Source organism: Vigna radiata, chromosome 6 (genome assembly GCF_000741045.1).
Source record: "Vigna radiata var. radiata cultivar VC1973A chromosome 6, Vradiata_ver6, whole genome shotgun sequence".
Classification (NCBI taxonomy): Eukaryota; Viridiplantae; Streptophyta; class Magnoliopsida; order Fabales; family Fabaceae; genus Vigna; species Vigna radiata.
The window spans coordinates 4006287-4020582 of record NC_028356.1 but is presented as its reverse complement, the minus strand read 5'-3'; the positions used below and the strand labels follow the sequence as shown (position 1 = coordinate 4020582).

At 31.7% G+C, this 14296-nt stretch overlaps 2 protein-coding genes across 2 annotated transcripts; both read left to right on the top strand.

The window, feature by feature from the left end:
• The first annotated feature begins 543 nt into the window (after nucleotides 1-543).
• Nucleotides 544-5978, top strand: LOC106764648 (subtilisin-like protease Glyma18g48580). Its single transcript, XM_014648962.2, has 11 exons — nucleotides 544-648; nucleotides 742-851; nucleotides 932-1029; nucleotides 1114-1281; nucleotides 3324-3447; nucleotides 3616-4159; nucleotides 4237-4337; nucleotides 4419-4667; nucleotides 4749-4860; nucleotides 4953-5166; nucleotides 5281-5978. The coding sequence occupies exons 1-11, from the start codon at nucleotides 556-558 to the stop codon at nucleotides 5814-5816; spliced, it is 2349 nt and encodes a 782-aa protein (XP_014504448.1). The 5' UTR covers nucleotides 544-555; the 3' UTR covers nucleotides 5817-5978.
• Nucleotides 5979-8539: 2561 nt separating this feature from the next.
• Nucleotides 8540-13112, top strand: LOC106764647 (subtilisin-like protease Glyma18g48580). Its single transcript, XM_014648961.2, has 11 exons — nucleotides 8540-8668; nucleotides 8762-8871; nucleotides 8952-9049; nucleotides 9134-9298; nucleotides 10430-10553; nucleotides 10700-11243; nucleotides 11325-11425; nucleotides 11501-11761; nucleotides 11842-11953; nucleotides 12046-12259; nucleotides 12369-13112. The coding sequence occupies exons 1-11, from the start codon at nucleotides 8576-8578 to the stop codon at nucleotides 12902-12904; spliced, it is 2358 nt and encodes a 785-aa protein (XP_014504447.1). The 5' UTR covers nucleotides 8540-8575; the 3' UTR covers nucleotides 12905-13112.
• The last annotated feature ends 1184 nt before the right edge of the window (nucleotides 13113-14296 follow it).

Below are 14296 nucleotides of genomic sequence, written 5' to 3'. Positions count from 1 at the left end.
ACCAAGATACTGTGATGTTAATGTTTGAACGCAAATTATATTGTTCAGAAAAGTTACTAGTAGCCATGAAGTCAATTCCAACTAAGCTTTCTTCCATCTTTAATTTTCAAATTTTAATATTATGTTAATTTCTTACTTTCAGTTCACTGAATCAGATTATAATTTGTTGTCAAATTGATTTTGATAAATACTGTTAAATTGAACAACTTAACTCAAATTCCTTTGGGAGAACGATACTGGACTTTATCCCTGTATTACTTGTAACGATTTGGTATACTTGTCAAAAAGTTATCAATATATATATATATATATATATATATATATATATATATATAATTAAATTTTTTATTGAAACCAAAGTTAGACATAGAAAAGAAAATGAACATCAAAGTAGAAATTTTAAACATATTAAAAGTCTCCACTAACAAATGAAGTTAAAAGCAAGATGAAAGTAAAATAGAAGCAGAAATGGAAAAAACAATGATACTTCTTTTCCCAATATAAGTAGAGGCAGAGGAGTGGAATAGAGCACTCATGAACAAGAGCTGAAGTTACATGAGAGTGATGACATTCTCCATCTTCAAACTTCTTCTCTCTTCATTCCTTCTCTTCACTTTCTTGCAGGAACCCACCAATGCCCTTAGAAAGGCAAGTAACCTCTGCATTGCATTTCATGTTGTCACTGTTAATTTATTGAACAGATGTAACATAGAAATTTGATCATGGGTGCTCTGTTTTCAGACGTACATTGTGTACTTGGGAGGACACTCTCATGGTCCAGACCCTTCTCCCACTGATCTTGAAACAGCAACAAATTCCCATCATCAATTACTCGCTTCTGTCTTAGGAAGGTAATACAACTAACACATTTGTTCTGTTAAATTAATGTTATCGAGACATCGTCATTTATTAAAGTCTGTTACTTTAACAGTCATGAGGATGCAAAGGAAGCAATTATGTACTCTTACAACAAGCATATCAATGGCTTCGCGGCCTTGCTTGAAGAGGAAGAAGCAGCAGAAATTGCAGGTAAGAAGATATTGTTTATGTGATTGTCAGCATCTTTCTCGTTTCGTACATATATTGAAGCCACATAATTTTGGTCTGAAACAGAGTACCCAGAGGTAGTTTCTGTTTTCTTGAGCAAAGAGCACAAATTACACACTACGAGATCATGGCATTTTCTGGGACTGGAACAAAAGGATGGAAAAGTTCCTGCAGACTCTGCTTGGACCAAAGCAAGATATGGCGAAAACACAATCATAGCTAATATTGATACAGGTTTACTTGTTCTTTATTCATAACTTATTAAATCTACTAAGGTGATCGCGGATCAAATTTCATAAAATAACGATTATATCATCATATTTTGACACAAAAATCATTTTAAGTTTTTATTTGAAAAAAGATAGTATGTTTTCCTCACTTCTATGCATTGTGATACAATTTTTTTTTTTATTAAAAGATCATCTCTTATTGTAAAATGATCTCAATTATCAAAACATAATTTTCCTATATCATATTATTTTCAAAATATCATTACAATTTTTCCTCTATTGAAAACATCTTATAAAATTTATATTTTAATAGTTAGAAAAGTCGATCAAAAATTAAGATTCTTTTTTTAATTTTATATTATATTTACATAATCTGTTTATCACTACCTAATAATATTCTGGGATATTATAAAAAAAACATTTTAAATTACTTAAAAATCATTTTTATAATTTTATGATTGAGAGGTTATGAAAGAATGTGTTTTAAACTATATCCAAATATATAACTAATATTTTACTTCAATATAAAAAAAATGTTTGAATAAATTTCTTTGTGAATATTTATAACATAAATAATTAAATATTTTAAAAATTCTATCTATCTATCTATCTATATATTAAAAATAAAAATTGATAACGTTGGAATTTAATCAAATATATGTAGCTGTGCCTCTCTAATATATGCTTGATGTTAACTATTTTCATTCTCCTATGTAGATTAAATAATCTTGTTTCAATATACAAAGTAATTTTGTAAGGAATCTATGAAACAAAAATTGATGAGTTTGAAAAAAAAAAATTCAAGATAGAGTCATATTAAAGCATAAAAAATATCAGAGATGACGCTCACATGCACATGGGTAGATATTAAAAAATATCGCTAAGAGTTATACTTTAATTACATTTTATTCTAATAAAAATATATTTATTATCCATGAGAAATTATGTGATTAAATAAGGAGAAGAAAAATTAAGGTTACTTAATTGATGCTACTTGAATCTTAAAGAAAAATTTAATTTATAAATTATTAAACTATAAGTAAGGATGAAAAAAAGATCAAGTTTAGCATACCAACTTCTTAGTCTGATTAACAAAGACAGGTTTGGATAATATTTTTAACTTGTGAGTCTAAATCAACTTGGCCTACCAAACCCAACAATCCAATAGACTAATTATGTGGGTCAATCGGGTCAGCATGACATTTCAGTTTAAGTATCATAAAACTTGATTGAGGTTTGATATAGAGTAGTCAAGAGCTCGATCAAGATATGATACAACTTGATCTAAATTTGAAATGTTCTAAACAACAACCCGTCATCAACACATTTTTATGTAAAAAATAAAAAATTTCAATCTACTTTCATGTGATATTTTATTTTCAATGACAAAAAAAAACAAAAAAAAAAACAACCAAACCAACTCGACATCCCGACAATCCAACAACTAAATCAGATTATAAAATTCAACTCGTTTTCAATTATCAAATCATCTCAATCCAATCCCATTTTTACAAGCGAATGTGAGACTAGGTTTTGTCACCCTAACTACAAGAGACAAAATTTCATAATTGTTCTCATCATTACCATTATAATGGATAAAAAGTGGTTTTAACCACATTACTTACTCATAATTGGTTACTTAAAATGATGTTTTATTAAATTAAAGTAAACCAAATTCCAAGAACAAATATTCCATTAAAAGTGTATATCAATATAATGAACAAAGTATAATAGGAAGAAAAAGTACATAGATTTCAAGACTTAAACTAATAAAAATTATAAGAGAATCACAAAATGCTTAAAATAATTATTTTGAATCCTCTTTGATTAATAAATTTATATTAATATTTGTAATACCAACGAGTCATACTCAATGAGAACTTATTACTGTCAACTCAAAATATTAAGTTTTATTAATAGTTAATGGATAAATAATTTTCCTGATACTTTGCCATTGAAATTCGAATTTGTATCCATATTTTGAGTGATATATAGAGAACCCCTTATTCTATAGATTTTCATGCTAATTCATTTACTGTTGAGCAGGAGTTTGGCCGGAACACCCGAGTTTTAACGACAGAGGATACGGGGCAGTGCCTTCAAAGTGGCGTGGGAAAGGTGTTTGTGAAATTGACAGTTTTAACACTACACAAAAATATTTCTGTAACAGGTCATTTTTTATTTCTTATTTCAACATTTACATTTTTATTTCAGTCATCATAAAGTGAAAGATTACTTTACCCGTGAAATTGGTACATTATAACTGAAATGTTTATCATTGGAAAATGTTAATATGGAATGGATAACATGGTAGAAGCTAACGTAGTAGAAGATTCAGGAAGCTGATTGGAGCAAGAGTATTCCTGAAGAATCGCGAGGCGGAAGGTGGGGAGATTGAGAGAACGTTCCGCAGCGCACGTGACTTCGTAGGGCATGGCAGCCACACTTTATCAACCGCAGGTGGTAATTTTGTTCCTGGTGCGAATGTAGAACGTAAGGGCAGAGGCACTGCTAAGGGAGGGTCCCCAAAAGCTCGCCTTGTGGCCTACAAAGCATGTTGGAATAAACTGGACACAGGAGGGTGCCACGAAGCAGATTTACTGGCAGCATTTGATCATGCAATTTATGATGGCGTTGATGTCATCTCCGCCTCTGTTGGTTGGTCCTATCCCTACAAGGAAGCTCTGTTAACGGATGGTGTTTCCATTGGATCATTCCATGCAGTTGCCAAAAATATTGTCGTTGTTTGCTCTGCTGGAAATGATGGCCCCTCACGTTCATCCGTCACAAACGTTGCACCTTGGTCTTTCACTGTTGCTGCCAGCACCATGGATAGGGATTTCCTCAGCACCATTTCTCTTGGCAAGAAAAAACACCTTCAGGTATCATCTTTCTATCCTATCTCAACATGCATGTGTACTTTTGTTTTGTAAACTTAATTTGACTGCACTTGTATCAGGGTGCCAGTTTCAATCGAGGATTGCCACGACACAAGCGAAAGTTCTATCCCGTTATATCTTCTGTCAACGCAAAACTTTGTAATGCTTCAGTTAATGATGCGTAAGCTCTATTTTTATTTTTATTTTTACATTTACTTCCCAGCATTACTTCAAACACTTATACATGTGTATGTTGGTGCAGGCGTATTTGCAAACCAGGAACACTTGATCCTGCCAAAGTAAGAGGGAAAATACTTATCTGCCTTCGAAGTGATAAATTACAATCAGTTAAAGAGGGTGAACAGGGTAAACTTGCCGGTGCTGTGGCAGTTTTTGTGCAGAATGACAAGCAAAGTGGAAATTTACTTCTGGCCGAAAATCAAGTTTTACCTGCTGCAAGTATAAGTGGAACGGATACTAATTTTGCCAATGTTACCAGCGGCGGTGGCGGGTAAAGTCATATATTATTACCTCGTATTATTTCTGTGTGTGTGATAGGGAAGTACTCCATGAATTTATAAATGTGTTCCAGGATTTTTGCCTACTTGAGTGCTGCTAAAACATATCTAAATGTAAAGCCAGCTCCAATCATGGCTGGATTCTCATCTAGGGGTCCTAATCTGTTGCAACCGTTGATACTAAAGGTCTATAATTTATATTTACATTTTGTTATAGAAACATTGGAAGATACGTGATTTTTGATTTGTAAGGTAATTTGTTTGTTAATGTGTTTCAGCCTGACATAACTGGTCCGGGTGTGGGTATAATTGCTGCCTTTTCACAAGCCGCGGGTCCTTCTAATCTGCCATCAGATACACGAAGGACTCTTTTCAATGTGCAACAAGGAACCTCTATGGCCTGTCCTCATGTTGCTGGCATTGCAGGTCTTCTCAAAACGTACCACCCAACCTGGAGTCCCGCAGCTATCAAATCTGCTATTATGACTACAGGTACACCATGCATGCTTAACAAAATGTTTTCTCGTATTCATAAAATACAAAATGTTCAAGCGCAACATGTTATCATGGTGTCTTATCAACAACTATGTTCTTGATTTATTTCAGCTACCACTCTAGATAACACGAATAAACCAATCCGGGATGCATTTGATAAGGTAGCAACTCCATTCGAGTACGGAGCTGGACTTGTTCGGCCTAACCTTGCAATAGACCCTGGACTCGTTTATGATCTAAACACAACTGATTACTTGAACTTCTTATGTGCTTCTGGTTACAATCAAGCTCTACTCACATTGTTTTCCAATTATAAAATCTCTTACAAATGTCCCGAGTCTTACAGAATCGAGGATCTGAATTATCCTTCTATTACGGTGCATCATCCTGCCTCAAAGCCTATAAATGTTACTCGCATTGTTACAAACGTTGGAGCTCCAGGCACGTATGTTGTGAATGCTCATGGGCCCAGGGGGATAAAGGTTCGTGTCCTACCAACCTCCTTGACTTTTAAGAGAACTGGAGAAAAGAAGAGGTTTTGGGTTATTCTGCAGGCAATTGCAACGCCCAGAGGGTTACCTTTATTTGGGAATTTGACTTGGACAGATGGCAAACACAATGTAACTAGTCCTATTACAGTGTTGTAACCATATTATTTACGGTCATCTTTGTCATTTGTGTTTGTATTTGTGTTTGCTATTGTTTATAGGTTATATTTAGGTGTGTTTCCTATTCCTGTTGCATTCAACTTTGTCACAAAACTAAGGTATGTTTAGACTGTTGTGGTATTGAACTTTGTTGCATCTGAACTAGTTCGTTCGTAATTGGCACAAACATTGGAACTAAAGTAAGTAGCTCTTTCGTTATTGGAGATAATATGGCAGAGAAGTTTCTTAGAAAATTTTCCCTTTCCACTTAACAATGGTGATTGGCTAACCAATGACTTAAATTGGGAACAAAATTATACTTTTCTTCCCCATATTCTCTGCTCTGTTACTACCGCCAACGGTGCAAGAATAATGCTTCTTGTAGTTATAAGTGTCTTCTGTGTTACTTTGCTTCCTCGTAACTTCATTTTCTCTATTCTATGTCATGGTAGGTACATAGAAGCAGTGGTAGTTATGGGGCTGACCGTGGACCGTTTAAAAGAACAAGATATATTCTATATAAAAAGAAATCCAATATATATACTAAAGAACCGAATTTTTAAATGGTTAATTAACTAGAATTTAATGTGGATACGAGTATCACTTTTTTTAAAACATTTTAGGTTATTTTCATTGGAATGTTTATAATATAAGGTTTTAACTTTTTTGTTTTATCACTTTGTTATATTGTTTCTGAGATTTTAATGTAATTTTTGTTTCAATACGACATTAATTTACTTTAATAATATTTTTTCTACTAGAATTGGGTGGACAGTTGTCTTTTTAAAAAATGAATCTTCTATATTTATTATTTAAAATTTTGTATCTTAAATATTATGTCATATAATATATTCTAATAAAAAAAATTATAAGATGCATGTCTAAAATGAGAGATCTTACGATATGACCTTCGGAATAACATTATTCTATTATATTATTGATGCTAATTTAAAAGTAAATTACTTAATTTTTTATTTCTTTTTTCAAAATTTTGATGTGAAAGTTTTTAAAATTTAATTCACACGCATGTAAAGACAAGCACATATGAAACTCAGGAACTTAAGTTTAGAAAACATATAAATATAATCTCATATAAATTGAAAAGAGTTAAATAATAGGATTAAGTATTTTTTAAGTATTTAATTAAACTTTGACATGTTATCTCAAATTTTAATACAATTTGATCTTTAAATTTTAAAAGTGAATAGATACGATTTTATTAATCCAATTGCTTTAACACTATTTAATATACTATTTAGTACGTTTCAACTCAAATATTAACTTAAAATATGTTTAAAGTAAATTTAAAAATATTTAATTAAAAATATTATATTAATTAATTTTAAAGTTTAAGAAATTAACAAATTTTAATTTTATGTCTAAATTTAAAAATTAAAAACATATTTAATCTTTAAATAACATAAAGATAGAAGTTCATTGTGTTAAATATAATCATTACAATTACAACTCACAACAAAAGTAAAAGGATAAGATATCATTATTTGCATCCAATATTAGGAATTTAAAATTTACAACTATTAAAACCAACACTAAATATACCTTGTCTTTATAAAAAGTTTATTAATCACATTTCCACTCTCCTTAAAAGACTAGGAATTTAAAGAATTTCATGTAGTGATTCAATGACTTTGAACGAGGTGTTGTAACATTATGTTTTCTAGTGCATGTTGGAGAAGATGAAAAATTGAGGAAAAATGGTGAAGGTGCAGTATAGTAGATGTGAAATTGTGAAAGAGGCAATAAAAACATATATTTCATAATGCAAGCAGAACATGACATATACAAAAAAGAGAAAAAGAGAAAAAAGAAAAAATAACAAATTATCTAAAGTGGACTTTTTATATTGATTATAATTTTAACCATTATAAAAAAATTTAATTTTCTATATCATTTGTATCTATACTAGTTCGAAATTGATATAGATATTTTTTAAGCTATATATATAAAAGGACTTTTATATACTAACAATTTATCTAAATCTAAACTTTTATTGGTGTCATATAATTAATAAATTCAATTTTGAAGATTACCTTTGAAAGAAATATAAAATTAGGTTTTCATATCTTATTCGTTTCATATAATTATTAGGTTTCGTTAAGTTTAATATCTTATTTTCTTTACAACATATTCCATGCATGTTGATGTAAATAATTGTTTTAATTGAACTATAATTTATATTTAATCATTCATTGAACTGTACTTACATTTGAAGATACTTTTGCTTAAATTTATCAAATATATTTTTTATATTGATAAGACTACAAATATTACATGAAGATAAAATATCTCAAATATAAGAAAAATACAGACTTAAATTATAAATAATATCCATCTTTATATACACTACTCTTTTTTTTTTTTTTATGAGCATCTATTTATCAGTTGCTAAGTATATGTACCTTTCGTACATCAATCATTCTCATGTCATAATCATACACCAATAAAAGGAAAGCGGATTTATATAGAATAAAGTACAAAGGAAATACTGATGAGTGTGCAATGAATTTTTTTTTTTTGGAAGTACAATGAAGTGAAAAGAATAAGAAAAAATGGAAAAATAATTTATATAATAATTTATTGAATGATACCATGATAAACAAAATGGGAAAGATAAAAAAAGTGAAATTGAAGTATGATAGAAAGGAAAAAACAGGGTAAATAGTTGATACTTTTTTTCCCAATATAAGCAGAGGCAGAGGAGTGGAACAGAGCACACCAAAACAAAGAGTTGAAGTTACATGAGAGTGATGACATTCTCCGTCTTCAAACTTCTTCTGTCATCATTCCTTCTCTGCACTTTCTTGCAGGAACCCGCCAATGCCCTTAGAAAGGCAAGTAACCTCTGCATTGCATTTCATGTTTTCACTGTTAATTTATTGAACAGATGTAACACAGAAATTTAATCATGGGTGCTCTGTTTTCAGACGTACATTGTGTACTTGGGAGGGCACTCTCATGGTCCAGAGCCTTCTCCCACTGATCTTGAAACAGCAACAAATTCCCATCATGAATTACTCGCTTCTGTCTTAGGAAGGTAATACAACTAACACATTTGTTCTGTTAAATTAATGTTATCCTGACATTGGCATTTATTAAAGTCTGTTACTTTAACAGTCATGAGGACGCAAAGGAAGCAATAATGTACTCTTACAACAAGCATATCAATGGCTTCGCGGCCTTGCTTGAAGAGGAAGAAGCAGCAGAAATTGCAGGTAAGCAGATATTGTTTGTGTGATTATTAGCATGTCCCTTATTTTGTGCATATATCGAAGCCACACAATTTTGGTGTGAAACAGAGTACCCAGAGGTAGTTTCTGTTTTCTTGAGCAAAGAGCACAAATTGCACACTACGAGGTCATGGGATTTTCTGGGACTGGAAAAGAATGGAAAAGTTGCTGAAAACTCTGCTTGGAGAAAAGCAAGATATGGGGAAAACACAATCATAGCCAACATTGATACAGGTTTGCTTGCTCTTTATTTAAAACTTATGGTGATGATCACCCATGGAAGTTTGAGATACGAGAGACCTGCACCACTTGGTATACACAGACCCCTTCTATACTCTTAAGTGGTATTTTTATATCATGTGACATTTTTAAATTGAAATATTTATTTAATCAAATTCACAGTAGTCACATTTTGTTACAAGAAAATGATATTTTAACATCAATTTTTGACACTATTTTGACACTGCACAGATGTCAAAACGTGGTTGGACGATTTCAAATTAATAAAACTGAGACAAGAGTATATTTGGAAGAAAAAAACCATTTTTTTTTTTAATTTGAAATTATCCAACCACATTTTAACACGTGTGCAGTGTCAAAATGGTGTCAAAAAATTGGTGTGAAAATATTATTTTCCTTTGTTATAATATATTTTAAATCTTTTTCAAGTCAACTTTAATATAATAATTAATAAAATTATGCCTATAATTAAGGGCTATTATTCTTCTTGGCTTAGAGACAATAATTTTTAAAATAATACTCATTTAACCAATTATTCAACAAAACTAATTATATTTTAGATGTATGTTAACTTAATTTCTTTTAGTCAAAAGCTTCCGAGTAACACTATTTTATTAACTATAAAAGAAATCTCCAAACTATTCTTAATTTAATCATCATTATTTTGAAATTAAAACATCATTTAATCAAATTCTTTAACAGTTGACCATGTCTTATAATTGTATTAAATAATTTTTTAAATACTTCAATTCCACTCTTGGTGCTGCATTGTTAGCATCGTTGTTCAATATCATTTCTTTTTCTAAAACTGAATTAAAAATGGAAAACAAAATGTTTGCATACGAATAAAATTATAGGATAACTAGAAAATGCTAAAATAATTATCTCGCGATCCTCTCCAATTAAATAAATTCATATTAATATTTGTAATGTTGGATAAATGTTGGATCTTTCATCAGAGAGGAGTCATAAGTATACTTTCAATATAAAATCTTAAAATCTTTATAAATATTGAATTTAAAAATATATTTTCTAATAGAAATTTGAATTTGTATCTATATGTAGTGATATATAGAGATCCATTATTCTATACATTTTTATGCTAATTCACTTACTGTTGAGCAGGAGTTTGGCCAGAACACCCAAGCTTTAACGACAAAGGATACCGGGCAGTACCTGAAAAGTGGCGCGGGAAAGGTGTTTGTGAAATTGACAGTTATAACACTACACAAAAACATTTTTGTAACAGGTCATTTTTCTTTCTTATTTCAATCATCGTAAAGCGAAAGATTACTTTACCCATATATTAGTATATTATTGCTGCAATGTTTATCATTGAAAAACGGTGTCGTCGTATGGGAAACGTGGTAGAAGCTAACATAGTAGAAGATTCAGGAAGTTGATCGGAGCAAGAATATTCTTGAAGAATCGCGAGGCGGAAGTTGGGAAGATTGAGAGCGCGTTCCGCAGTGCACGTGACTTCGTAGGGCATGGGAGCCACACTTTATCAACTGCAGGTGGTAGATTTGTTCCTGGTGCGAATGTAGAACGTAATGGCAAAGGCACTGCTAAGGGAGGGTCCCCAAAAGCTCGCCTTGTGGCCTACAAAGCATGTTGGAATAAACTGGACACAGGAGGGTGCCACGAAGCAGATTTACTGGCAGCTTTTGATCATGCAATTTATGATGGCGTTGATGTCATCTCCGCCTCTATTGGTTGGTCCAATCCCTACAGGGAAGCTCTGTTAACGGATGGTATTTCTATAGGATCATTCCATGCAGTCCAAAAAAATATTGTCGTTGTTTGCTCTGCTGGAAATGATGGCCCCTCACCTTCAACTGTCACAAACGTCGCACCCTGGTCCTTCACCGTTGCTGCCAGCACCATGGATAGGGATTTCCTCAGCACCCTTTCTCTTGGCAAGGACAAAAAAGTTGAGGTATCATCTTTCTATCCTATTCTCAACATGCATTTGTACTTTTGTTTTATTCACTTAATAATTTCACTGCACTTCTATCAGGTTGCCAGTCTTAATCGAGGCTTTCGACGAAATGAGCGAAAGTTTTATCCCATCATATTTTCTGTCAAAGCAAAGCTTCGTAATGCCTCCGCTGATGACGCGTAAGCTCTATTTTTATTTCCCAGCATTGCTTCAAACACTTATACTTGTTGCCTCACATGTGTATGTTGGTGCAGGCGTGTTTGCAAACCGGGAACTCTTGATCCTACCAAAGTAAAAGGGAAAATACTTGTCTGTCTTCGAAGTGATAAATTACAATCTGTTAAAGAGGGTGAACAGGGTAAACTTGCCGGTGCTGTGGCAGTTTTGGTGCAGAATGATAAGGAAAGTGGAAATTTACTTCTGGCCGAAAATCAAGTTTTACCTGCTGGAAGTATAAGTGGAACAGATACTGATTATGCCAATCGTACAGCCGCCGGTACAAGCGGCGGTGGCGGGTAAAGTCATATATTATTACCTCGTATTAATTCTGTGTGTATATAGTGAAGCATTCCATGAATTTATAAATATGTTGCAGGATATTTGCCTACTTGAGTGCTGCAAAAACACATCTAAATGTAAAGCCAGCTCCAATCATGGCTGGATTCTCATCTAGGGGTCCTAGTCTGGTGCAACCGTTGATACTAAAGGTCTACAATATATCTTTACATTTTGTTATAAAAACATGGGAAGATGCGTGATTTTTGATTTGTAAGGTAATTTGTTTGTTAATGTGTTTCAGCCTGACATAACTGGTCCGGGTGTGGGTATAATTGCTGCCTTTTCACAAGCCGCGGGTCCTTCTAATCTTGCATCAGATACACGTAGGACTCTTTTCAATGTGCAACAAGGAACTTCTATGGCCTGTCCTCATGTTGCTGGCATTGCGGGTCTTCTCAAAACCTACCATCCAACCTGGAGTCCCGCAGCCATCAAATCTGCTATTATGACTACAGGTACACCATGCATTCTTAACAAAATGTTTTCTCGCATTTACAAAATACAAAATGTTATCTGGAAAAGAATTGGTGCCTTATTGACAACCATGCTCTTGATTGATTTCAGCTACAACTTTAGATAACACGAAGAAACCAATTCAGAATGCATTTGATAAGGTAGCAACTCCATTTGAATACGGTGCCGGACACGTTCAACCTAACCTTGCAATAGACCCTGGACTCGTTTATGATCTAAACACAACTGATTACTTGAACTTCTTATGTGCTTCTGGTTACAATCAAGCCCTTCTCAAGTTTTTTGCCAATTTGGAAGTCCCTTACAAATGTCCAAAGTCTTTCAAAATTGAAGATCTTAACTACCCTTCAATTACAATACATCATCCCACTTCAAAGCCTAAGCATGTTACTCGCACTGTTACAAACGTTGGGCCTCCAGGCAAATATAATGTGAGTACTAATCCACCCAAAGGGATTAAGATTGTTGTTGAACCAAGTTCCTTGACTTTTAAGAAAACCGGAGAAAAGCAGACGTTTCATGTTACTCTGCAGGCAAATGGAGTGCCACATGGGTTACCCTTATTTGGGAATTTATCTTGGACAGATGGCAAGCACACAGTAACCAGTCCAATCACTGTGCTTTAACCTTAGATATTACTCTTGTCGTTGTTTTGTTGTGATGTCATTTTTGTGTGTTTGAGATTGGTGTTTCTTGGGTTGTAAAATAAGAGTGTTTCCTATTCCTTTTGTTTTGAACTCTGTCACTAAAATAAGGTGTGTTAAGTTTTGAACTTTTTTGCATTGAGCTTGTTTGTAAAAAACAGAATCACATATGGAACTTGTGCTTTTGAAATTTTAGGATTGAGATCCATCTCTAAATAATATTCAATATTTTCAAGCTGAGACTCGTCTCTCTCTCTGTTGTTAATATTCAATATTTGATATAGTCATCACCATATCTCTCTAATGTTTCCACAATTTCAATTGGAGAAATTATTCTTTTAATACATCTAAATCTTTTACATTTATTTGATACTATCTTTATTTATCTTATTTTTTTTTTAAAACTATAAAACTTTACATTTTTTGATTATTTTATTTTTATATTCGATATCAAATAAAGGTAAAAGTGTATCATGATATTATTATTTCTTAGGATTCCGATATTAATAATGGTAGTGACAAAGATAATTGTTTAAGTCTTTTATATAACTATGTCCGAATACACTTCATCATGTTACATATACATATTATATTTATTTATATTAAATGAAAGAGTGATGATGTAATAAAATAATAAAAAATAATCTTAAAAAATTAACCTAAAAATGAAGTGCATATCTTACTTCTATATTATTATTTTATCTATGTAATCATATGTATATTTTCAATGTATAAAAAATTAATGAAAGAAGCAAAATAAAGATAAAGGACGTGTGGGCTTTTAAAGTAAACAAAATATAATATACAAAAAGAGAACTTTAAAAAAAGGAAAAAGTTAAGGAATCTTTTAAAGTTGGCGATTAAGGATCTATATAAAATGTCATATATGTCGAATTGTACTTACCCGATTAAGATATCTCTGTCATTCTTCTATAATTGTGAAAAGGATCTATACTTCAATATTGTAGTAAAACATTAAAATGATAAAATATATTATATAAATAGTATAATAGTTAAAATAAATGATAATAATACAAAACACGTAAAAATTAATAATATAAAAAAGTAAAACCCCACCTCATCATATGAGAGGGATAAAAAGATTATTTCTGAATAAAAAGAATTTATTTTACAATAAAAGGGTAAAGATAATTTAAGAACTTAAAAAGTTTAACATGATTTTAATAGCGTGTTAAAAATCATTGCAACTACTAAAAGAAAATTGATTTATCTGACACTGCTGATAAAATCATACAAGCTTTTAAATTTACGGATTGCATTAAAATATAATATGTCAGGTTAGAATATGATTGAAGATGACTTTAAATTCTCGAACCACAATCCTACTATAAACAAATAAACACGAATTATTTT